This window comes from Lissotriton vulgaris, chromosome 2_1 (assembly GCF_964263255.1).
Source record: "Lissotriton vulgaris chromosome 2_1, aLisVul1.2, whole genome shotgun sequence".
Taxonomy (NCBI): Eukaryota; Metazoa; Chordata; class Amphibia; order Caudata; family Salamandridae; genus Lissotriton; species Lissotriton vulgaris.
The window spans coordinates 1095250550-1095277257 of NC_141687.1; the positions used below are offsets into that span (position 1 = coordinate 1095250550).

General features: G+C 44.7%; 1 protein-coding gene across 4 annotated transcripts in view; it reads left to right on the forward strand.

The window, feature by feature from the left end:
• The first annotated feature begins 855 nt into the window (after window positions 1–855).
• ARHGEF12 (Rho guanine nucleotide exchange factor 12) overlaps window positions 856–26708 on the forward strand; it is an 888740-nt gene continuing 862887 nt past the window's right edge. For 2 of the 4 annotated variants that reach the window (XM_086956791.1, XM_086956792.1), the window contains exon 1: window positions 856–1518. In XM_086956791.1, the coding sequence (XP_086812917.1) occupies window positions 1487–1518 (32 nt within the window). In that variant the 5' untranslated portion in view covers window positions 856–1486. The remainder of the gene's footprint in view (window positions 1519–26708) is intronic. The other 2 variants (XM_086956788.1, XM_086956789.1) reach the window with 1 other exon arrangement.

Here is a 26708-nt window from a genome sequence, read left to right on the forward strand (position 1 = left end):
CTCACTTATTTGTTGCACATAGCACTTTCACTTGCACTGCTAGTTTATCTTTACCCCCTGATACCACATTTTTCCCTACACATCCTTCCATATGATTGGGCTACAATCTACCTAATCCATAGTGGACACGTTGCCACTTCCTTCGGGTGAAGGATTCCATATGATGTAGGGCGGCACAGGATGGGTATCTGATGGGAACACAACTTTCACCATGAATATCTTGGATTCTTAGATTGTATCCCAACATACATACACAGTTTTTAGGATAGCTTTAATTCTTTGACCCGTTGCTATATATTGTTTTTTTTTTATTGTACGTAGGGATCATAGCAATGCCAGGTCAGTAAATATTTCCCTGACACCCTCTTTTTAGTTCTAATGATTGGCTCACGCCTTGCCCACCTCTAGATGGAACAAGTGTTTTAGTCTGCTAGTGTAGGCAGACGCAAATACATGGTATGATATCTTACATACACGCAGGCAGAATCTGTACCAGCCTCTCCCATCCTCTGCCTGGGCTTCTCGGGGTTTCTGGGCTATGCAGCGTGTCGCGTTTACTTACCCCACGCAGGCACTAGGTCTCGCCCTCCCGAGAGCTCCGGTGGCACATTCCTTTCACAGGCTAGTGCTCCATCGCCAGACTACAGCTCTCCTTGACCTGTAAATCGAGGTAAGAGTTCAGGAAAGGCTCGACCGGGTAATACTGTTGCGGACATCTGCGATGAAAAATTGCACAGTATGCATGCACACAACTACACGCATGTTCACTTAAACGACAGAACACTGGGGAGCTTAGAAATACCTATACCAAATTACAGGGCACGCACGCGTACGATGACGCGCATGCGCAAACGCGAGGATGGGACGAAAACAGACGAGGAGCTCAAAACGACTGAACACCCGGCGTAGGAGTCCCGGCGGAGGGATCCCTGGAGGTGAGGCGTCGCTGGACAGGGCAGGGAAAACAGAGGCACGAGAACCGGGACCAGAGCCAGCCGGACCGGAAGCGGCTCAAGTGGCACCGGAAGCTGCTCTGGAGGTACCGGAAGCGGGACCAGTCTGCAGCGATGCGGCTCCAGGAGCACCAGCGCCCTCGCTGAACAGCTGCACCCGGGGGATGGAGCACGGGCACTGGCCAGGGAGCACAGAGCCTGTGTGATCCAGGGAGAGCCTGTAGAAGGAGAGGAGCCCCGAGGAGCAGGCGGCAAGCGCATACCACCGAGTACAAGGGTAGATCAGCCTCCTTAAAAAGTAGCAAGGGGCACCCCCTTATAAAGGTGTGTACCGTGACGGCCCTCGTAACATTTTGGAACAACAGCAAGGGACAGAGGCGACTTCTTCCCGCGACGTTTGATGTCATTTGTCATGGAGAGAAAACGGATTGTACACAACCTCTAGAGCGGGATCCAACCAGAAATCGGCTGAGTTTACATAATTTGCTCTACAATGCTAATTGGATAAGAAGCGGCATTTGCTGAGGGCCCCAATGAGTGGCACACAGGCGGCGGTCACGGACAGGTCAGTATGAGTTGTCTGTGCCCCTTTTTTCATTCTTAGCTGAAAAAACACTTGACACATATTTAGGACATGCTTTCATATACATCTGGGGTGTCCCATGTGCATTCAGGGTGGCTGTACATTTCAGATTTTCAGGATGTTTGTTTGCATTCAATTTAATGTAAATAGTTCTCATATACATTCCAGGTTGTCTTGTCATGGACCCACCTGTCCGCGTTCTGTGACGGAAATCACCATCTATCCTAAATAATGTGTGGAATTGTTTAGTATTTACTTACTGGACTTTGAGATATATATAAAGGCCCTTTGTTGTATGTTTGCTGTACATGCTTCTTTTCACCTGCCTTCACCTTAACACCCACTTTACAAGTTTATCCGCCGTTACTACAGTAAAATAATTACTACAGGATGGATTAGATCTGTTCTGGCATGTGATACACTGCCTTTATAACTTCAGGGCATGTGACTGCATAAGCTTTGAGGCCAGATGCTGCGCCGCATGAACTCCATGCTTTATAAAAGGTGTACGAGTCCGTGCTAACCCCCTCTTTAAAAAAATAATATATATATACATATATTTATATATAATGTTATTCTGCCGCTAGAGCAGTTTTTTAACCATAGTATATATTTATTTATGTATTTTTTTTACAAGAATGGCAAATGGGCTTGGTGAGAAAGTGATTTTGGGATAAGTATTGAAATCAAGTTGGGAGCCACCTGTACCGCAGACACGGGGGTAGGCAGTGCACATTCCGAACCGCTCTGGGCAAGTGTGGTCACGCACTAATGACAGGCCAAGAAGCGTCAGTACTGACTCCAGCAGCAGCAACGAAAACATGCACACTGTATTGATTCCTGTAACATATCAATCGTATTTCTGCACTTCTGAAGTTCAGGGTGCGATACCCCCTTTGGAGGTCAGCAGAAAACTGTGGTAGGGTCCTCTCGTGGAGTGAAATCAATCCATTTTGACTCCTAACCAAATTATGCCTCAACGTACCACACCGCGTGAAATTTTTGAAGGAAGACTTTTTCACTTTTAACATTGCCACCTGCCCATCCATGTCACATTTGAGATTTTGGGGAATAGCCAGCTCGGGCATTGTTTCTGGCCGTCACTTCCTTGTGTCTACTCATTTAGGAAAACGTCTGCTCAAGACACCAGAGACCTTTCTGGAAGTTAGTTTGAGCCCTGCAGAATTAGCATAAACAATCTGGTAGTATTTGGGTAGCTTCGCTACAGCGTGGCAAAAATGGTGATAACCCGATTAAAATAAGTTTTCCTCCGTTGGAAGCTTTTTCGAGAAGTTCTGAGCTGTCCTCCCAGCCGCGTCGAAAAAGGAGGCATCGCGGTTACACTATTATCAGTAACAGAAACTGGGAAGCCAACCTATCTTTCTGTAACTCAATAAACCATTGCCGAAAGGTGCAGCATTTTAACTCGTATGTAGCAGAATTACAACGCCGACAGAAGTACATTAACCAGAAAGGGGCCTTTGTTTACTTATTCCAATTAAAACTAATATCCCGTACAATAATAGATATGTGTCTGTACACACGGGTAGGAACCTGGTTGCACCACGGAACGTCACGCTGGGTAGAGAGATCCTCTTAAGTTTTGGCAGCAGTGTGATGTCGTTGGATTCTGGGAAGGCCAGGATGCTCTTCCTGGGAGGCGGGGCGAGTGCTAAAATGGGGGAGGGGTGAGGGGGCTTGGCTGTTGATTTGCAGCTGGAAGAGGCTGCCCGGCTTCTGGAGAGAGTCCAGGCAGCAGGGCAGCGTGCTTTCCGCAAAGCCCGGAGATGGCGCCGGCAGAGCTAATTCTGTTCAGGGCCAAAGATGTGACTGCCCGCCAGTTGAATCTGCAGTGTCCAGACTGCCGCCTGTGGAGGCAAGACACCAGAGCTCTAATCCCAGTTGACGACATTGGGTGAGGTTGTACCACACCACAGAATGTCTACATTTCACAACACTGTGAGCCTTTAGAAATCCTCTGAACATCAGCGTTTAGCGTTATTTTATAATACATTAGGCTGGTGTGCCTGATTGGATCTAAACCCTTGCAAACGTCGCTAATATAATAACATATGACACTTATGTTGCTTGGATTTTCTCATGTTGTTGACCCAGCTCAATGATACTTGTTTTATCGACATCATATGGATGAACCAGTGAGTAAATAGATCTACCAGTAATTGACCCCTGTCGCTCTGGTTACACATGGATTTCCACAGTGACCGCTTTCTTCCCATGGAATATCTGACCCTACTGTATACGCCTTGTTCTTGTTGTGGTGTTTTACGAAGCGTGCTTCTGAAAGACATCTGTGTATGGCAGTTCCACAGAGAGAAACAAGGTAACGCTTTGTAAGAGGGCTTTTTGCATGTGCTGGCGCCCGGGCTCCTTCCTGGTGGAAATGTTTTCACAAGAGGCTGGCACGCACTGACGCCCTGTGGGTGACATCTTTGGACAGCCCCCATGGCTGCCGGGTAATCCCACGCTTACGGAGGCCCAAACAGGGTCGAATGTGCCTCCTGGGAGAGGTGGTCTTGTGGTTTCATGACCACACTCTGAACCAGGAGAAATAAACTGTAATCCCAGCTTCCCCTTTGGAACGTCCGTGTGATCTTCTGTACAAATCATCTAATTTTGAACTGCTACTTTCTGCCTCAACGCTCCAATCTGAGAATTCTTCGCTGCCGGCCAACACACTGCGAGGCCTTGTATACCAGGGGTTGTGTTTGGCCAACGAAGCTATCCCATAGTTTGTAAATGTTTTATAGGTTGAGCAGGGACCGCAGAACTCCGGCAGCCGTCAGTGATTGGATATACCTTGTCCCCAGACAGCTGGGCTATCTCGCAAGTAGCCCTAAGAACATGGACTTTGACCTGTATCCCCAGATGCATGGTTGTTGCACTTCTTAAGAAAACATAAGTTACTGTGAGGAGTATAGGTCAGAGACAGAGTTTTCATTTTAGAGAAAGTTTAAGAAGCCATTCGGCATTGACAGGACGCCCCCTTTTGGGGGTGGGGAGGGGTAGGGGGAGAGGGTCTCCCTCCCTTGTGTTTGTCTCTTTGTTCATTGCTTTGGTTATCTACAGTACAAACCTAGCCCAATATATAATATGCCTAATGCCTCCAGGCAGTCTAGGGTTCAACTGTACAGGTGGACTGTGAATTCTTTGGGTATGTAAAGACATACCATGAGACCTGATGGAATAATTGCTGCAGGCAGTCCCCGAGGTTCATCTGTATAGTTGTCTGGGTTGTGAATGCCTTCGGTAGATTAATATATATATATATATATATATATATATATATCTTAAGATGTGCTATACACCTTGCTCTCAGGTACTCTAAGGGTGCAACCATGTAAGTGTCTGGATGGTGTTCCTTGGTGTCACAGGGGCAAAACACGAGCCCTTGGAGGTATGGGAGTTGACTGCGTTGTAGTAATTTACAGATTTATTCGTAGACAGTATTTGGTCTGCTTATGGACATTGGGGTATAAATACCCCAAAAAGGTACACCTTTTTTGGATATATTCCTTAATAAAGGGAAATACATCGGATTATTTTGTGGCATTAAATGGTCACGCCCGTGGCTTTCAAGGTGCAGCCCGTGGCTTTCAAGGTGCAGCCCTTGACTTTCAAGGTGCAGCCCTTGAAGGTTTTATCCGAATGGCCGGACCTCTGAGCTGCTTGCTTATATTTACATTCAGTTAGGCGTTGCAATTTAAGTTTTTGGCTTCGTTCCTTCGGTATATTTTCTAGTAAATTAACTTTGTATTTATTTGTTTCTTGAGCGAATCCAGCCCTCTCCCGGTTTGTACAAACCTTGCAGATTGAGGCCAGGCCTTGTAATAAATGAAACAGTGTTTCTTTTTGCATCTCTGTAGCACTGGCTACCTTGTTGTGAAGATGCAGCACTTGAAAAGACGTTTGCAAGTTTCACTTCTGAAAGCCTCTCCTGGTGTTACACTTGTCGCATACTTAGCACGCTTCACTTCAGACTCGTTAATTACAATTTCATGGTACCACAAAACTAAAAGAAACTTAAAAAATAAGAATAACCCAATGTGTAATGAGTTCAAGTGTCTTTACAGCGTTCTTCAGCAGTGTAGCAGAGACTGCAAAAAACACAATTGTGTTAATGCTTTTTAATATTTTTATTTATAACAGGACCACCAAAGCAACACATTGGGCAGCTTGCCTCGTAAAATAGAGTTTTTGCTTTAAGGTTTTCATCAATGTGTCCAGCCCATTGTGTCTTGAATGATAGCTTAGTATGTTGATGTGCCTGCTGCAGCTGTCGTTGTGTTTGTAGGTTTTAGGCCCCAGTTGTACATCCTGACAGACTGACTTTGCTTTCCCCATCTAAAAGAGTACTGGCATTTTGGGAAAATTTACCGTCTGTCAGCCTACGAAGCGGCAAGGTTGTCAGCCCGTACTGCAGAAAGCATTTAGTAAAAGTTAAGCAGCAGTGCTGTCTTCTTTTTCAGAAAAGCTTTGATTGTCAGAGGCATTGAACTACTTTGTTTTTCTTACCTCACTGTGGCACGTTTTTATGTGGCCTTTTTGTTTTTTTGAGCAACTCATTTGATGTTTCTACTTCTCTGGTGTAATATTTATAGGGACGCTTTGTACGAGGTGGAATATCTTACGTGGAGAATACTAGTAGTGGCGAATAATTGTTATAGAATGAATCGATAATGCAGAATTTGACTGTATCAATAAAAAAAAGTATTTGCAGCATATAGCTGCAGACAACTGATATTATAAATGTACTAATCATGCTTATTGTATCAACTGCTGCTGAATGAATCTTATGACTTTTTCTGCTCATCTCAACAGCATGCTACGGAGCTATTTTGTTGGCTACTATTCTGGTGGGTGACTTTTAAACATACTTTTAGAGTATTTGAATATTTTTGCCTTAACATTCAAATGAAAACCCATTTGTGTCTATTGAGCAAGCTTTGGTGCATAGGGAATCTGAGATCCCTCCTCACAGTTAATTTGATACCATGGAAAGGTGGTAGCCTTCTTGGAGTGAAGTTGTTTGTAGTTCATTGTTGTGGTGGAGGGTGGGCAGCTAGCTGCCTTTTGATTTCTTTTTGAGAACCGAAAACGTTGCAGCCATCTTGAAGTGGGGAATTCTTTGTAGTCCATACTTATTACTGTAAAACATTCGCTTTACTATTCCTTTTTACAATGCATACCAGCGGACCGTATAAAAGGACTGATCAAGAAATATTTATCTGCTGTACTTGATAAATGTATGTATTTGGAACAGTTGTGTCTGCGTTGAAGAACTCAGTGTTCTCCCATTACCAGGACCTGTATTCTTCTTTTTTTTTTTTTTTTTTTTTTTTTTTTTGTAAATGATTTTTATTGTTGCTCAGCAGTATGCTTTGGCCACAATGGGGATCTTCAGAAATAGTTAATGTATTAACCAATTGTACCGTTCATGGTGGAGGCAACGTATATTGGTGCGTATGTACATCTTCAATGTTGTTAGATGGAAATTGCCATATATAGGTGGTGGATGATGAGATGTATGTCTCCTCCAAAAAGGGCCGTTAGCTGCTTTTTTGTTAAATATTTTCCATGTTTAAAATAGTACTGAAGTTTGAGTTCTTCTACTTTTATGTCTGCTGGTTTCTGCTAATCAATTGCCTTGTTAATTTGCCGCACACATTCATCCCTGCACTCGCTGAAAAAAGAATAAAATAATATATATTTATTTTGAGGCTGCTGGTGGTTTAACGTCATTTACACACCATACCTGCTCTCAGTCTTTTCCTTTTTACGATGGTTCCAAATGGGAGATGGGCCATTTTTTCCCATTTAACACACAATTCAGTGATGTTACAGAGTTTTCATACTGTTTACTACAAACTCAATTGGTAAGATTTTTTATTTTATACTTCCTGTTTGCCTAATTCTCCAGCTCAGTTGAATGGGAATTTCGATACAAAAGAAACATGTTTAAAAAAAATGCAGGCAAAAAGGCTAACCCTTCCATCATTCTAAAGTTATGTTAAATGCCATATTAATCCCAAATCTTCTTTGTGGTCTTAATTTTAATTAATACATTAAATCGTATATTATAAGCAGTCCTGAATTAAGCATAGCTGAAAATAGGGAATAGCTAGAGGACTGAACCTAATTCCGTGGTGGAAAAAATAGCTTTTACCTGTCACCGTGGGCAAAATAATATACAGCAATAAATACAGATTTTGGTGCCATTTTCTCTGCAGATGTTTTAATACCAAGTACCTTTTAACATTGAAATGGAGTTTAGTGCCCAGCAGTGATGGAAAGTGAAGGAGAAGAATGCTCTATATTTCCGATTTCTCAATCCATGTTATAAATAAAATTGCACATATTCATACGTTCTCTATTTGTGTCTGGTCAGCACGCAGTACCCGTCTTCCAATACCTGCATGTGTTTGTAGCTTATATTCAGCCTGTTAGTTTCAAACATGTTCCTTAAAATTTGATTTGGAAAGTGTGTGCTCTTAACTCTGGCTTTTGATGAAAAAGAGAAAAAACAGTGTTGCTGGAATAGTGTGAGGGAGGTGTAAGCCAGACAGGTTGCAAGGTACAACATGATGCTGTAGTGAGATGGTAACATTTGCAAGAATAAAGTTCGAAACTTTCATAGTAGTTTGCACACCTCCCAGCCCATGTCACAATACAATAATGTTCTCCCAATATTCGCCCTTCATCTTTACTTGTTGACATTTTCATGCATGAGACCAGCAATGCATCTGCCTGTTCTTTCCATCAAGTGGTAATTTCCTGTCCTAGTCGGCGGACTAGTACTTTGTCTTTTCATGGGCCCACTTTTTATGTCTAGCCTGGGCAGCGCATACGCTGCTCTGCGAGGCATGCTGTATTCAGGTAAGAATTTGAATCTCCGCCCACTCTCCACCCATGTTTTTAAATGGCTTGTGTCATTGTCTTCTGTAAACTGTGGCTGTTCATCGGTCAGTAGGCTTAGTAGTCCCTCCTTAGTACCGCCTGGTCTCATTTTGTAACCTCCCATGGCGACAACCCCCTGTTACGTGTGTTGTTACTTGGTAGGCTTTAATTACAGCCTCCGAGCACTATTTACTCAAATTGTTCTGTCCAGCCTGCTGTTGCAGGTAGAGCACGCTCTCTCCTAACGTTTAAAAATAAATACATTTATAGCACAAACGTATTTGCAATGTAATAGGTCTTGCGTTTGTGAGAGTTTAAGCTATTGGCATTGTAAATGACAATGCCTTTTGTTTATCTGCTTTAAAAACAACACATAAATAAAAGGCATTGTCGTTTACAATGCCAAAAGCGCAAACTGTTGTAAATGAGAAACCTGTTGCATTGCAAATATTTGTTTTATAAATGTTAATGTGGTGCTATTTGTGGCCTCCCGGTTAGGGAGCCCACAAGAGGCACAAAGGTATAGGTACTCTTTATGTCCGGGGTTTATTTGCTTGCCTTGTTTGGTATAATGAAGAAATCTATACAGATGAGATTGGTGGCAGAACCCCATTGCATCCGAAGGTTGGAAGAGAGTATACCGCTATTACATGGCAGGGCCTACTTTTTATAGGGGTTGCTCTGACTCTCCTTCCCACCTTCATTCTGGGGCTGCTTGGTTAATCTGTGCTGCTTTTCTAACCACAGTAGTATTTAGAGTAGGCCAGTGAGTCATACTAGGCAGGTGTTGGGACCTGGAGACTTCATGGATGATGTAACTATTCTCTCTCTATCCATTTTGATATAAAACCACCTAAGGAATCCAGTCTCATGGGGACCTGCGGTGACCCACTCTCTCAGTCCCTGGCATGGTAAGCTTTAGGAGTCCTGAGGCTGCAAACCAGGCTCTGATACACAAACCCAGAGGCATAAGAAGCTCACCTTTAGGGGAGGAAGGAGCAGGTAAGGGTGTATCTTTCTCCATTTTGTGGAGGTCTAGATAGGGACTTACAACACTTTCAGTTTCCTCTCCGTGAATGCTCTCTAAAGGAAGCTTCCTCACACTGCAAGCTCCATTGTTCCTCCAGAGCCACCGGTTCTTGTCTTATATCAACGAGGAACATGTTGCCGTTTTCTAAAGAACTAAGCAGGCATCCCTGGGAAGGGTTGTAGTGAGCTGTTTCTGGCTGATACTGGTCTGGTGGCCTCTTTATCTCTAAGCTCCTGTCCTAACTGCTGCAGAAATGCACGCAAAAACTTGCTCTTCAGCGTTCACGTACAGATTCGGTAACCTAAGTCAGGATCTTTTTTTTGTTTTTACTTTTTGGGAGTTCCAATCACTTCTTGGCTATCAAAACACAAACACATACAACTGGACCTGTCGCAGGCTTGGAGTTTGCTATTTTGGACAACATGCTTAATTTGCGTGTTGTAAAATATGTCAAATGAAGTACCCCTTCAGATATCCCTGGTTCACATGTCTTCCAAGCTCTAAAGGCTGCTGTAAGACATTTGGCGGCACCACATAGACCCTCCCTGACTTTCTTTGCTTAAAAATAAGAGGTTTTAATTTTGGCTGCATCTGCAATGTTTAGTTACAGATGTTCTGTGCAGTTGGCCTGTTTGTTGATGGTACACTACCTTGCTTTGCTTTTCTGCTCATAGCCTACATGGTTCTCTCCCTCTTGTGCTTTGTAGATCTTCCTCCACTCATTACCTACCTATCCCTTTTAAACCCATCGTGCTGCTTCTACAGTTTACCTTCATTTGTTGCCTGTGTAGCCATCTCCTGCCCCTCCTCTTCTTCTGAGCTAGCCAACTCTTTCCTCCCCATACAACTTGTGACTTGCATGGATTTTCCCATTAGTTCAGGCCCTTATTCCCTTGCAGTTTACAGATTACTTTCCATTGTGCCACCTCGCTGCCCGAAAGGCTCTTGTGGTTTGCTTGTTCTTCCAGTTTTGACATTGTCACGCTTATCTCCTGCTCACTTCCTGCCTTGACCTCCTCATCTCTTTTTTTTGCTCCCAGAGGTCCTTCACACTTGCTGTCTGCCTTGATTCAGAGTCACTTTTATTCTTTCCAAGCTTTCTCTGATGTGTAAACTCCTAGTTCGCAAAGGTTCCTCTTTTTCCCTTAATCTGCACCAATCTAGTCTGCAGGGGCACCCTGTGCATTTTACTATCAGTATTTTCTTCTTTCTGTCATTATAGGGCATCATCTGCATTGATGTGACAAGATTCCTCACATTCATCACTTGTTTTCTCTTTATTTATTTATTTATTCAGGAGTTTTATATAGCGCTGGCTAGACCCGGAGGTATCAGAGCGCTTTACATGAGGTTCCACAAAAATTACAATTACAAGATTACATCAGTTCCAATTTACATCAGTTGCTAGACAAAAATTGCAAGAGACATAGAAGACGAGATAATTGAAGTGTAGAGGGGAAGGGTAAAGGGATAGGAGGGAGATACGGCAGAGAGACGAAAGGAAAGTCTGTCCAAAGTCCGGCTGGGTAGGTGACGGTCGAGGGGAAGTCCCAAAACCCATCTCCTCTATAGCTATCAGGTAGCTCCACCGGGCATTGGCCAAATAGCTCGGTCTCAATGGGAAAATCAATTAAAGGAACATGGAGGGCAAAATAAATGGAGCGTAGAGGGGACGGGGCATGGAAGGAGAGAAAGGGGGGATAGGGGAAGAGACAACAGGGAGAGACGAAATGAGGTCTGTCTAACGACCGACTGGGTAGGTGACGACCAAGGAGGGAGTCCACGGTCCATCTCCCCTATAGCTAAACCAGGTAGCTCCATCGGGCATTCGACAAAATAGTTCAGTCTCAATACATTGGGAGAGGAGAGAAGGAGAGACAAAAATAAAGAGGATGCGGGAAGAGACGACAGGATAGACGAAAGGAAGTTTGGCTGAAGACCGACTGGGTAGGTAGTTCGGCAGGAAGTTCCCATGGATCTGGCGGGCTATAGATCGCGGTCCTGGTGTTGCGTCACGAGGTCAAGGACCCTTGTGCCCACCGAATCCACATCTTGCTGCAGGGACGACACCGCTCCGACCAGGCCGAACGTTGATGATCCATTGAGGATTTGATGTCGCGACTGATGTTACTGCGAAGTTCGGCTTTGTAGTCCTTGAGCATGTTCAGGCGAGCCGCTTTTTGAGGGTTATTGTTGCTGCGCCTGTGTCTCATCGAAGTGTAGATCGTTTTTCAGAATTCGGTAAGAAGTCCGAGACCTTGTTTAAAGACAAGCCCGTCGCCTACTTAGGCGGCATATGGATCAGCCCCCAGAGCGTTTGGGACTATGAAGGTAGATTAGCACAAAATTCAAGGCTGCAGACCGTCGCGACACGTGAATATGGAAGGCCTCGCGTCAGGGATATGTAGGGTCAGACGGCTGGTGCTCGGTAGTGAACGTTGTCAACACCTGCGTACCCGAAGGCAAAGGTACTGTGGCGGTCTCCCAAGAGGGCAGAGGTGGATTATGCAGTGCGTGCAAGGAGAGGACAATATGTGATCCCCAGATGTTGATGCTCACCGAAGGGCCTTGGGAGTACAGGATCACATTGTCAGTTAAGTCTGGGAAGTAGGGTAGGTGTGTTATTACTCCAGCACCCGAGTAGTTGAAAGATCCCGTACCTCAGAGGTTCAGAAGACACCCTCACCCGCCATCTTAAGGTCAGACGGGCTAACGAGGCACAGTTCAATATTAAAGCCTTGCAGCAGCCACAATCAACCCACATTCTGTGGCCACAGTCGGCATAGGAGAAGATGTTGAGTCTGCGGCTTCTGACGATGGCTGTGAGGAGGGCCATGTAGACCATAAAGAGGGTGAGGCTCAGAGAGGAGCTGATCTCTGTAGGTTCTGAGAGGACCAGGGGTAGTCTAACTTGCTGAGTGCAGCTGGTGAGGAAGGCGTGGATCCAGTCCAGTGCCTTCTTGCGGATTCCGGCGTCGTAGAGTCTTGTGTTCAGGGTGTAGTAGTAGGCAGACTAAGGTGGTCAAGTGGTTTAGTAGGGTGAAGGCTTTGGTCTCGCCCTGGTTGAGGAGGTAGCAGATGTCCTCAGCAGCAGCGAGAAGTGCGGTCTCCATGCTGCGGTTGCTTCGGAGGTCTGATTGAGAGGTGTCCATGAAGTGGTTTCCTTCTAAGAACGCAGAGAGTTGGGCGTTGGTGGCCTTCTCGATAACTTTGACTGGGATAGGGAGGAGGGAGATGGGTCTGAGGTCGTGTCTGAAGACGGACTCTTCGGCATGGGGTTGATCTCTGCGTGTTTCCAGGTGGCAATTTTAATGGAGCAGTTAATGGTGCGGCAGAGGTGGGGTGGCGATGGCAGCGGCTGCTCTGTGGAAGATGTGGTACTATATGCATTTTGTATGTTGCAGCCCTACCTCCCCCCAGGCATGTCAGTGATACATTTGTGGGTGCGCTGACATCGAATGCCTTAGTGAGCTAACCTAGTAAGTACATCATGCACATAGCTTTGTGAGCAAAGTGTGCTGGATACTTTCAATAGCCATACAGTCTGTACTCCTCTTCACAACCTACCAAGCAAAAAATAAAATGGCACAAACTCTTACAAAAATCCTTCAAGGTTATGGATTGAGTTCTCTGGAATAATTTTCACACCCGATTAGCAGAACAGCCAAAACACGTAATCTTCATGCATATGCTGAAAATGATTTTTAAGGCAGCAATTAACAACACTATCATAGTACATCTGCACCTGTTTCTCGTATCATGAAGTGACCTAGGCCCACGTAGAAAGTTCTTTCTCTTCTCAAGAAAGGGATGGGGCATAACTGACCAGATCTCGCTGAACCACCAGAGGTGGCTGATGCCAATCCAACGTGGATTGAGGGGGAGGGACGGGAGGGCGGGACCAGCATGGGAAAAAATAATAAATAAATGTTCACTTACTCTACTGCCAGCCTCCGTGATCTACTCCAGCGCCGCATTGCTTCTCTGATCCCCCGCTCTGCAATACCCGTGAGCACATGCTTCTGGACTCCCCCACGCAATCCCAACTCTACTCTCATTCTATTGAGCATGAGAAAAGGTGTTGGGATTGGGCAGAGTAAGCCAGTTTCCCACTCTAGTAGGGACTGGGAGCTTGTGCCCCTGAGCACCGCTGATCTCTCCAAGGAACAGCTTGGAGATATCCATGCACACGTTGGTTTAGCCCATCTTAACGTGCCTGATTCAGGCTAGAGGTGTATGTTAAAAACTTCAGTGGTGTGCTCCCTCCTGTACCCTTTTAACGACCAGCACTAGTCCCCTTCCTGCCCCCTACCTTCTTCCTCCTTCCCAGTCCACCTCACTCATAATCCTTTGGCTAAAGCTATGCGCCGGTGACTGTTAAATGAGATATTTGGTCAATGCTAAAGGTAGAGAATGTCCCTCTGCCCCTTACAAAAATCTCTGTGCTTTATCTTCCACCACTGGAGAGGAATCCTCTTTTCTTCCTGATTAGCAGCCAATCAGCTTCCAGTAAAAGCCAGAATGCAGTTTGAATCCACAAAGCATTTGTTCATGGATTAACTTCTGACTATCTTGTCAAAATAATTGAAGTCTAAATTTTCTATGTAGATTTCATTGGACTCATCGAAGTATGCTAGAGTTACCACCGTTCAATTTTCCTCTGAAAGCTTGGAAAAGAATATCTGAGCCCAGTGTAGCCGTCAGTTTAGCTATCTTCTCCATTCTCCTCAAATGTAAGACCGCCCTTCTAATTGTAGGTGCTGTGTAAAGGTTGACATGCAAAGCAGCTAGAGCACCTTTCTCCATGTGCTCTGGTGCCCTTGTGTGATCAATCCTCGGGTATAGAGGGCGCAGAGTCGGGGTCGAGGGGTGACAAATGCTTTATTGACCTGCTAGTGTATAACAGTGTGCAGGTCCTCAGGGGTCCCAAAATTTTTAAAAAAAGGAGCTCCTTGGGTGTCAGTCCGGTCAGAGTCTCACAGGGAGGATAGCTTCTGTGGTCTTCCCGTGGGGAAGGGCCTTCTGTGGTTACTGATGGACTTCTCCTCACTGCCGGGACGCCAGGGGGGTTCTTGTGTCCCTTACCCTCAAAGGGAACGAAATAACAGTAATTTCGGCAACATAGGGTTTGGGTCGGTTACTTCACCGTCACCCACAATCAGGGATGTGCCTAGAGCTTAGGAAGGGAGGTCCGATTGTGCATGTGATGAGGATGAGGAAAGGGACTTTGACCAGGGGGAATTCTTACAATCCTGACCTCCACCTGCCCGCAGTGAAATAGCTTAAAAATGGTACTTGCCTAGAGCCACGGCCCTCCTGGGGCATGGCTGTCAGATTCTTGCCGCCCTCCTCCTCTCTGGGCCGGCTGGACTCGTGTGTGCTGCCACTAGGCTGTTTTCCAGACAAGAGGCTCTCCTTCTCCTTAGTGTTGTCTTTCTCCATTGATGAGGGCCCGGCCCAGTCTCCTTCACAGCAGGCTACAGAAGCGGCATAAATTGAACCTCCGTCTCCCTTGGCGTTCTCCCCTCGCGCTATTTGTTCCTCCTCCGTTTGCATTGCTGAATTCCCCTCCGGAAAGACTAGACCACCTATTTCTTGTTCCGGCGGTCTAGTCGCGGGCGCCATCTTTGATTTCTCACCCGCGAAGGGCACGGGTCTACACCTTGGTAACTAGCCTTTATAGTTAAGGTTTACTCAGAATTTGTGTGCGAATGAATTAACTAAGGTTGCAATTTCAGCTCTTTCTGCATTTACTATTTTCTCACTGTTAATTTCCAATTTAGTCAGATTGGATTTCTGGGCTTACTTAATTGTAAGAAATAGTTCAATAAGAATTTGGCACTGTATTCCCTCGCTTTTAAACTGTTGTCACTCACCAAAGTCACCTAACCACTTAGCACCATCAAATCAATTACATCATGGAGTTAGTAGAAGCAACATTACAAACGAGTTGGATCATGATGCCATCGCAGAGAGTGCAATCACAAGAAGTGACTTTGGGTTAAAGGCCCATTTAAATCGACAGCTCAAGGCTGGATTGCTTCAAATACATCACTTCTCAAGAGCACATACAGCCACACGTACACACGTGCACACAGAGCCACACACACACAGAGCCACACACACACAGAGCCACGCACACACAGAGCCACACACAGAGCCACACAGCCCCACAGCCCCACACAGAGCCACACACAGCCACACACACTCTTACCCAAAATAGTATACAAATGGGTTTACAATGGACGTTTAGTAACGCTACTAGTGCCTTAAATGTTTAATCCCCATAGTCCAGAACCCTTGAGTTTATGAAGGAAACCAGCGTCAACAGCCCCTTTCAATCCCACCCCAATTAGGAACAAAAGTTGAGAGCACAACACGAGTCGGAGACCACCCTGCTTCTGTCACTGAGATCACCTTGTTTTGCAAGAGAACATCAAGCCCACACCGCCGGTAGCAACTCACACTCACTGAATCACAGTGGAGGCCATGCAACACGTGCCAATCAAAGCTTTAACACTCATTCAATTTGTTCGTAACAGCAGTGTGCGATTTGTGCATACAATTGCTGCCTCATAAGAAAACTATAGTGTTGGAATAAAAGGCATTGGGAAGAGCAAAACATGTTTAAATACTACCCTGAATATTTTGTAACATTGTTTTTAAGAGGGCAAACATTGAAATAACAGGTGCATAAGGACCCTTCATTTAAGAACCATCTCAGGGAGCATACACCAGGACCCTGGCAGGCAGCAACCGGGAGCGCTTATGAAAACAGTCAAGCCAAATTCTCTAATCGTGGGTGGTGCGCAGCCCAGTGCAGCAATTCGGTGGGCCCAACCCCAGCTCCATAATTTGGTGAATTTAGCTCTGCGAGGCAGCTCTTCCTGGCTGGTCAATTTCACTCTCAGCTGCACCAGGACAGGCCTGGCGTGAAGGCTCCAGGGCAGCGGAGGAGGTGAGCGGCGCGTGTCGGCAAACGTACAGAGAAGCCCTCACAGGGGGGTATGAAGCACCTATGGCTGGGCGGTGTTGGGCCTGAACGCATGGGAACACTCGCGGCAGTGGCTCGCGGTGAGGCGGGCCATGAAGCGGGAGGGGATGTCTGAGACCCGACTAGCAACAAGTGCAGACAAGACAGAGGGCAGCAGGGGATGATGTCCCATGACGTAGGTAGAGGCCGCGTGGCTCTGATCAGGGAAAGTGACAGGGAGGCCGCTGCATAGCTGGGTTTGAAAGAAGACAGACTGAGATTGCCTCTCGTGCCAGTCACAGTTGTCTTCCTGCTGGCTTGAAGTCTGTCACATGGACGGACAGGCTAGATTTCTGGCCCGCAGTTAACAATGCAGAACAGATTAGTTATTCAGTACTTGGCGCCCCCCGCACAGCCATGGTTCAGCCCACCCACTCTCGGGAGGCGGGCATTTTGTAAAAGGACTGCAATTCTAAAGGAGCACAATTTTGTTCTGCGCGCGCCGAGCAGTGATGCAGTCGAGCGTCGTGGGTGCGTCACGGCAGCGAACCGTTGCTATGGCTGTCGGTCCGAGGCAATCGGTATGATGAGGCCACGCTGGTGAATGTTCTATTGATTTTTGAGATTTAATAGAGCGCTTCCCAAGAAAGTTAGAACATATCAATTTAAAATTGTACACGTACATCAAAGGTGAAATGAAGTCCTTCTGAAGGTTGGAGGGAGCGTATCTTTTCGTGGCCGTCTGTCTCTCTAAGTCCCGTCCCTTGCAGACTGGGTGGCCCCGACTTCCTGCTGTGGTAAAAGGTTCCTTATCTTCTTTATGGGGCCATCTGGACCCATAAAGAAGATAAGAAACCTTTTACATAAGCAGTAAGTCAAGGAACCCAGTCTGAAAAAGGACGGGGCTTAAAGAGAAAGAAGAATGTCACTAGGACCTCTTCTCCAATGGCTGGCTACCGTTTAGGACGCCAACCAGTGGTGAAGAGGGGCGGCGCTTAACCCTCGCTAGTGAAGTACACTCTAAAACATAAAATCTTGTGAGCTCGACTGCGCATGTGCGCAGTACGCCACGGGAGACCTAAAAATGCGTAAGTAGTTGAAGAACTGGAGGAACATGGTGGAACATGGTGAATAGATGAAAAAAAAATAAAGATTGGGGTGGGAAGGAGGGAAAGGGAAGAGGAGGGCGATGCTGTTTTAGAAAACAATTGGGATTAAAAGATAGGCCAACTAATACTCTAAGTGTTCAGAAAAAGTAAAGGCAAAAAAAAACGGAAAAATATGGGGAATAATTGATACAGTTGATAAATACATTTGAAGTAATCGGCCTATTTACATACACACTCATAAAAGTTAATACTCAAAGTTAAATTATGGGTTTATAAACTACTTCATAATGTTAGGGTTGCTTCCCCATCATGATTCAAAATTAATTTAATTCACAAATCTTTTTTTTTTTTTTGTACAGACAAACACATATTTACTCTGTCTTTAACACGTTTCCCTGATAGGTACCTTCATCACAGAGCACAGTTCCCTCCCACAAGAACATGGATGAGTTTTATTAAATTGAATATTAACGCTGGTAATTAACATCATCTAGGAACAGTAAAAACGTTTCAATTATGTGCATCTGAAAGAAAGTCATTGCTTCTAATAATATTGTATTTTTAAGAATGATCATACATAGCGCTTGTTTACAGTCATCAGCGAGGAGGTGGATGAAGTTGTACCACTTGTTGCCCATCCCAAATACTCCTCCGTGAGACCGTGACACAGTTTACCTTCTAGAATCCCTCCTTCATGTAAAAAAATGTGCGAAACACAACCGCATCTTTTAAGCGTCATGCATCTTAACTATCACTCTTCCTTCTCCCAACACATTCCCATTGAGGATTTTGAGGCTGTTTGCAGAAGGGTAATATAAACACAAAAAGATACATATTTTGCTATGTAATTGGGTCAATCATAATGTTAACTTAGAATTATTTTTGTTTCTATTTTTTTTGCTGTGGTACATTGCATGATATATGATATGGGTTCTTCTGCTGTTTTTGTAATTTACAGTAGGTGATGGTTAGAGTATTGACATGATTGAAGAGGTGTTTTGCCAGTTTATTGGGCCTACCCCAATCTGAGATCTATGACCCAGTATTCCCCATTGCGTTCTGCTCCTGGTTCCAATTAGAACCTGCTGTGGTTATATGAATCCTTTTATTTACAGTGACAGCTTCTCCAGTGGCCTCCCCACGACCCTGCATTAACTTTGCAGGTCTGTCTTGATTCCCTAACATACTTAAAGAAAAGCAAAAGCTTAGAATGTGTAATGTACTGATAATTGCAATCCATTAGCAAGTTAACAGTAGAAATGTTCCTACTACTAATGACAAGAGGCAAAGTCGGCTTCCAGACATTTGTGGGGAAAGGAAACCAAACAAATAAGTCTCACCATTGAGATCAGTTGGCTTAGTCCGTGGTTGTTAGCCATGCAGTATAGAATCCCTGATGAGGTGCAACTTGGCTCAGTGAGGGAGGAGTAAAGCTAGCCTGTGATGCGCTGGCTGCACTATTTTGTAAGCTCACACACCATGCATGTGCACGCCTACTAAGATGAAACAATTTTTTAAAGTGTCAATCCGAGTCAACAAAGTGTGAAAGCATTTTTTTAAAGCACAGGGAGAAGTGTAGCAACACAGCGAGCTTGTGTGGGGCAGAAACATGAATGGCAAGGGTTGGAGAGATGACGCAGCGGTGACAGGAGGAGGGCGTGGTTGGGAAGGAAGCAACACTTGTAGATGGGCAGACGGAAGCAACTTGGAGGGTGGGGTTGAGTAGATGAAACAAAAGTTGAGATAGAAGTGAAGACTGGCGGGAGAAACACACTGGCTAGAAAGTATGTGGAGAGGATATGAGAGTGAGCACAACATGAATGGCGGCAGGGAGGAGCACACAGGAGGCGAGGATTACATGGGTAAAAAGTACACGAGGGAGACACTTGAACTCTCCTAAACCAAAAAGAAAACAAGTACTGCTTAAAAAGCAAGCAGAGAAAGCATAGTAGTGAGCCAATCAAAATAGATGCTAAAGAGGCTGTGCTCCATTGGAGGAATAAACAGAAGATTGATAAGCTGGGACAAGAATAAAGAGCATGCAAATGACTGACAGAAACCACAACCAATGGGAGGCAATTGGTGGGCTCCAAGCCCCTATATGTTCTTGGTAAGCCCACAATATGGCTTTGGCTTTCAGACAGCTGCACTGTCTGGTGGGCTTGATCTAATGCTGTTTTTTGACTCTAATAAAAAAAACCCCCATAGTTTAGACCTAAAACTAAGACCGTTTTACGAAGATATCTTAAAACGGTCTTCGTTTTAGGACAAACTATGGTTTATTTTTTATTAGAGAAAAAAAGCCATCCTCTTATTTACGGCACATAACCTAAACTTGGGATTTTCCTCAGCTCCCTACTCCTTGATTCGATGGCTTTGTTGTCTTTTTTTAGTTTTCTGCTCTTGATTCAGTGGCTTTCCTCCCTATTCTTGTGTTTGTCCCACCCAGGAGCGTTTTAATTCAGTGTTCTGATTAATGATTGATGAGTTGTATTCCTGTGCTGCATACTTGAGGACACTATTCTCTTTTTAATTATTTTGTATATTTACTGTTTAACTCAGTGGAAGTGTCTCATTGCTCTCTCTCCCCAATTCCCTCCTTTTCCCACAGCTGTCTGCCATAATAGAATTGTAAATTAAAAATGGCTGCTATGCATCACAGTGCACGTTTGCGTCACAACACTTGTGTGTAATAGTAGCAATCTTGGAGAGGGTTTTCTTTAATAGAAAACCCATTGCAAGAGAGTCGGCCAAGTATAAGTGTGTGTTTGGCAAGCCAAAAGCTCTGCCTCAAGAGCTAAGACAGATTGGCTTTACCAATGCTTCTTTACAGTAGGCGTAATACCGTTAAGCTGTCAGATGTATATATCTTGTTTTCTGCTTCTAGCATAGTGAATTTGTGTATTGACCTATACTGTAACAGGGGATATCTTGATGGGCACAACGTTTTGCTAGGCCTTAAAAACAGCAGACAGGGTTCCTATTTTTCCTTGAACTAACTTCAGCCTGTCAAAATAAAAGACTTCCTGTATGGAACCTTGGCTTGAGGCTGAAAGGATTTCTGTTTCTGTGAGCAGCTAATGGGAGTGTACCCATGTTCAAAGGATGGGGAACTGTACGTTGGCAAATATCGAAAAAGTATTCGATTTTTTTTGTCACTTACGGTGAGTGTTTTGAAATCAATACATTCACACAAAGATGTTGTTCAACTTTTGTACATTTCTTTCATGTTGTCTAGCGTTGAAGTGATCTGTTTCAGGAATATGGAATATTTGTAAAATGTAGAAACACGTTCCCTCTTCTTTGCACCGTAGTCTTCATTCCCCTGCCTTAATGTATACAGATGTTAACAGATTTTTGATCCAAGCCTAACATTGTGTATCAGTGCAACGTTCTGGAAACCAAACCCCAACTAAATGTCTCATCAAGAGACAGTTTGGGATCCTACACCGATAGACCTTCTCAAACAAGAGGAATCCCTGAAAACCAAACCCCAACCAAACCTCCTCAAGCAAATTGTATTCTGTATCCAGACATCAAATTCAGGAATGCCTTGAATGCAACGCCTCAACCAAGCATAAGCAAGTAAAGGAATATGCTGCAATGACAAACTGTATCAAATAGAGTGACATTTCAGACTTGAAACTCAAGTAGATGTAAACAAAAAAAGTGGCATTCGGAAATCCGGACCCTCAACCAGAGTAATACATTGGGGCATTTGTGAATCCCGACGTCAAACAAAATGACATTGCGGACTGGATACAGAATCTTGATATCAAACAGAGGAATTGTGAATTTCAAACACAAGATCATTTTTGAATCAAAAACTCAACCAGATATCAAACAATGTGACATTCTGGACTTCAAAACCCAGTTTGACATCAAAGGTATAGTGTGTAATTGAAAAGCTAAGGACATAAAACATAGGGGCATTCTGGAATCTATAACCAAACCTTACAACTTCAAGCACAGGAACTTTCAAGCATTCCTAATGTTTATGATGTAGGATTTTGTTAAAGGTGGATTTCTTCTAGTCTCGTGCAGTGGCTGTTTTAAAGTGTTTCATCCCAGCATGCACTTGTTTGACAATGTCCTCGGAACTTATCTATGTTAACTTAAGTGTTTCCTTAGAACAGGCAATTGGTCTGATGAGATTGGTACATTCTAAGTCCTATAATGTCCAATAATTGTAGCAACGTTTTTGCCCTGTTTTAGGCTTGTCAGTGTCATGTTCGTAATTTGGTGGGTAACACATTAATTCTTGCTGCACTACACTAGTAAAAAAACATCATAAAAAACATCATATCCCATGAGGCTTTGAACCACGCCTACTCATAACAGCCAATGGCAACATGTCAAAGTATACAAAATAGAGAGACACCATCTTGGCTTCCTCTTTCTTTGCGAAAAACCAGTCCATAAATACGAATGAAAAAACAGTCCCAACTCTCAACGGAGAGACAAACCGTTCCTCTTCATTCTTAACAGAGAATATAATCCACAAGTCCTGTGATCAACATCTTCTCACAAGGAGGTGATCCATCTCCGGCCGGAGTATCACTTCAGTTCTTTGCAGAGTCATTTCCTGAAAATAAAAATGAACATAACAATAATACAACTTAACAGTTGATATAAACTGTCCCAACGGGTGGGATAATACTCGCCTCTGTGTCCTTAATAGAATCTAAAATTCTTGTCGCGATAGATGGAAAATGTTGTATTCTATGTCCGGACCGAAGGCTTCTGAATATGCTGGTTCAAAGCTCATGAATAACAATAGAAGAAACATGAGAAATAGGCTTGTAATAAAACACTTTAAACATAGAATAGGTAGACCAGTCAGCTGCTTTCAGGATATCCTCTAAACGAGATCCCACCATGTAAGCCTTAGAGGCCATAGCTCCTCTAGCGGAATGAGCACCATGTACCGAGATATCAATGCCAGCTTCTGACATCACCCATCTGACCCACCTAGAAAAGGTGGCAACTGATACGGGTCTGAATGGTTTTTGAATCGCTAATAGTAACTGACCCAACGGATCAGACCTATGTGTAAGAGTGTGTTCCTCATAACATTTTAAAGATTGCAAAACTCATCATTTATTATTATGAGGGAAAGCAGGATACTCTACTGAACGTGACATTGTTTTTGTCCGTTTCGTGATGAGAGACACCCTGTGGAGAAAACATTCTGCCTGCCAGATCCTGAGCTCGTACATCAGACACTCTGCGACAGGAAATTAAACATAACAATATGGTGAGTTTGGCATATAACTGTTTCAAGGAAAGGTCTGTATTATCTGGCCAAGACTCCAGTAATGAGAGAAACATCCCATAAGGTTGAATATCTGGGACGAGGTGGGTTAGCCACCCTGACACCCTTAAGTAACTTGCATACCAGGGGATGCATCCCCACTGGTTTGCCATCAATAGACTCGTGGCCTGCCAAAATTGCAGACCTGAAGTTATGAACTGACCTTTAGGCGAGGCCCGATTCCACACCTTCAGACAGAAGGCCCACTATTCTCGCCGGTACTCTCAGTGAAATCATTTGTTTGGACAGGGTGGATTTGATTTCCATTCTGATAGACCTGATCTTGGTCAATGGGAGAAGTAGTTTCGCGGATACTGAATTTATCCGAAAACCCAGGAATTGTATCTGTTGGCTCGGAATTATCATTGACTTTTTGATGTTTATGACTAAGCCCAGATCCTGTAAAAGGGACATCGTCCACTCCAACTGAGTGAGGAGGAGATTCCGATCCTGAGCCAGGATCAGCATATCGTTGAGGTAGACAATCATGCGCACTCCCATTTCCCGAAGGCGGGAAACAAGTGGCTTTAAGAGTTTGGTGAAAACCCACGGAGCTGACGACAGGCCAAATGGGAGTGTGCGATAACGGTACCATTGTCCTTTCCGTTAGAATTGAAGGAATTTGTGATGAGAGTGTCAAATCGGGACTGTGAAGTAGGCATCTTTCAGGTCTAACCGGACTATCCAGTCCTTCTCCAGGAGGAGATCTCGTAGAAGATGGATGCCCTCCTTTTTGAAATGCCTGTAGACTACAAAAGGATTGAACTCTCTGAGATTTAAGACTAATCTCTGACCTCCTTCTTTCTTTTGTACCAGGAAGATGTTGCTGCAAAATCCTCCGGGAATGAAGGATCCTACCGCAATAGCCGGCTTGTCCAAAAGCTCTTGCAGTTGTGAGGAAATAAAAATCTGTTCTTGAAGGGAAAAAAGGAGAGACCGAGGAGGGGTCACCTGACACGGGGAGTCTGGAAGTTCTATCTGATCACCCTGTACAGTCTGAAGGATCCACACATCTGTGGTGAGGTGTGTCGAATTTGCAACAAAATGTAACAATCTGCCCCCTAGGGGACTAATCTGACACACCGGACTTACCAGAAGACAGGGAGTCAACATTTTTGTAGCCTCGATTAACACCTCTGTTGAAGCAGCCCCTGTAGGCTCGATACCTGGAAGGATAGAAGCCGGCCTGTTCTGGCTCTTGAGTGTAACCCCTGCGTCTGGGCGCGAAACCTCTCTGAGGACTGTGGTTGGTGTAGCGGCCGGTCGAGCGTCCTCTGCCTTGCCGGCCCTACCGGAGACCTGATGAAACACTCTCTTCAATGAGGACTGTGACTTATACAGGGAGGCGAAGGTGCTCACAAATTTGGCAATGTCTTTTACAAACTTCTCACCAAAAAGCTGTCCTTCGGCCAGAGGGCCCGGTTCAGACTAGGTCAGCTCCACCAATTGAGGATCAATTCTAAGCAGGTCAGACTTGCGCCTTTCGTAAGCCAAGGTGCATTTAGCGTTACCTAGTATACAGATTGTTCTTTGTGCCCATCCAGCCAGGACTTCGGGGTGAATAGCGGCGCCCGTCTCCTGTGCCTGGAGGGCTAACTTAAGAATCTTGGCCAGAGGACCTGAAAGGTCTAGCACCTTATCCTGACACGCCCAAATTGCGCGGTCGATCCCTTTCTTCGGATCCTTTTTGTACTTCTTCAAGAAGATAGTCATAGAAGTGTCTATGTCTGGAGTAAGCGCCAACTTAAGAGCTAAGTCTGGATCGGGGCTTTCAGATTTCAAGCGAGCCCTTGCCTTCTTATCAAAATTCTTACGTATATGTGTTTGCATGTAGTCCGCAACTACAGGGGGAGGGACCCAATCAGCTGAACGTGGGTGGACAATGTTCGAATGGTTGAACATAAGGGGAGAGGGTTGGACGGGGAAGATGAGTGTTTGCGCTTCTTAGCGCATTTGCGAGGCCTAGACTCTTGGGATGAGTCCATGTCAGTTTCTTTATCTGTAGTGGTATAAGGAATATGGATAGGAGAAGAAGAGGGAGGGGGAGGGCCTGGGCGCCATCGTGGGCCTGCTCTTTAGACTTATAGAGCTTCGAATACGTGTGCATATGTGGCCAGGGAAAACCAGAAGGTTCTGGCGTGGGTAGTGGTGCGGGGACAGAGGAAGGCCCTGAGGGAGAGGGGTTAGAAGGAACAAGAAGTTCTAGTTTCTGGGCTATAGGAAGCCAGGCGGAGGAGAGCGCCTTATCGAGCTTGATATCCAACTTCTTATCAATAATGTCCTCCATTGACTCATCATAATAATTATCTCCATCACCCTGGTCCTCACACGGAGCTACCTCTTCTTGGTAGAATGCACATTCTACAAAAACAACAGCTTGAATGAGGGTCTAAGGGCATGTTTAATGACCATCAAATAGACACAGGCCCCAAGGGATACACTATGATAACAAAAAGTGTCTTAGGGTCAAAAAGAACTCAACCATGTAAACCGTCCGAGACACAACTAATAGAAAGACCAGGGAGTGATAGGGGAAAGTAGTGCCCCAATGTATCCTAAAGGCGCAGCATGGTAACTCTAGGGTGTAAAAAAGTACCCATCAGTTCCCGCCGCACACAAGCAGCGAGCGATTAAAGCCAGCAGCGCTGACGCTAGCAATGGCACAGAAAACAGGGAAGATCCTAAAGCGCAATACGCGCTCAACAATCGGGGATTTAAGCAAAGCGGATCGCGCGGTGGAAAACGGAGCGTTTCACCGCTCCAACTCACCAAAGCAATAATCGCGATGCAGAACGCGCGTAAAACTAATATCGCATAGAACAGTAAAACTTCACGTTTAAAAAGCATACATTCCAAATAAAGGCATCAACAAGTGAATAGCAATATAAGCAAAGTCAAAGTAGAGAGACCCTTATCTTGACTGTGGGAGCAGCAAAGAAAGATTTTGTATAGTTTGACATGTTGCCATTGGCTGTTATGAGGAGGTGTGGTTCAAAGCCTCATGGGATATGATGTTTTTTACTTGTGTAGTTTACTTTTAATTGGCTGCTGTGAGTTCATTAAAGAAATTGAGACTGCATAATCAAAAACCTCCGGTTCTGACATAGAATCGGAATGTGAACAGGAATGAGTTTCACCTTGCACGCAACCACCTGCAGGACTGTTGTGGTTCTAGTAACATTTGTACAAACCTCAGATTGCTAGAAAATGTGGAGTTTTGGCCCTACATGTTCTTGCTCGTGTAATGCATAAAAAAGAAGAAAACAAATTAAAGTGGCCGTTTTTTGTCTTTAAAGTGAAAAGCATGCATGTGTTTTTTAGAGTTGGAAAAATAAACTGCACATAAGCTCCTTTCTGTGGTGACAATATAGAGTACCATCAAATGGATATAATTTCTTATATACAGCACCTGTAAACGGCAGAATTGTGGTAATAAATGCTTTATAAAAAAGTATTCATAATTTTGTGTCCCAATCTACTTCCACTCACTTCATGTACTCCAATTTCCTCGCAGCCTGCGACCTCGCATGTCTAGGCTGAGGGATATCAGGAAGGAAACTCTGATGGAGTAGGAGAGATCATTGGAACCGGTGGTGCTGGTGTTACTGGCTGCTAAACACCCATACACATCTGCAGGTTCAATAGGATCCTTGGCTAACCAGGGCTGCTGAGACCTTTTAAACAAGGTGCACCTAAGTCTGAGGTCACTGACAACACACATATCCTGGACCACTAGCAGGTTCTCATTCTTCCTACAAGTGAGGTGTCCATTGTAGGCTCAGGTGGGCGGGTGCATTCCAGATTTTCTGAATAACCACTAAGAAATTATCA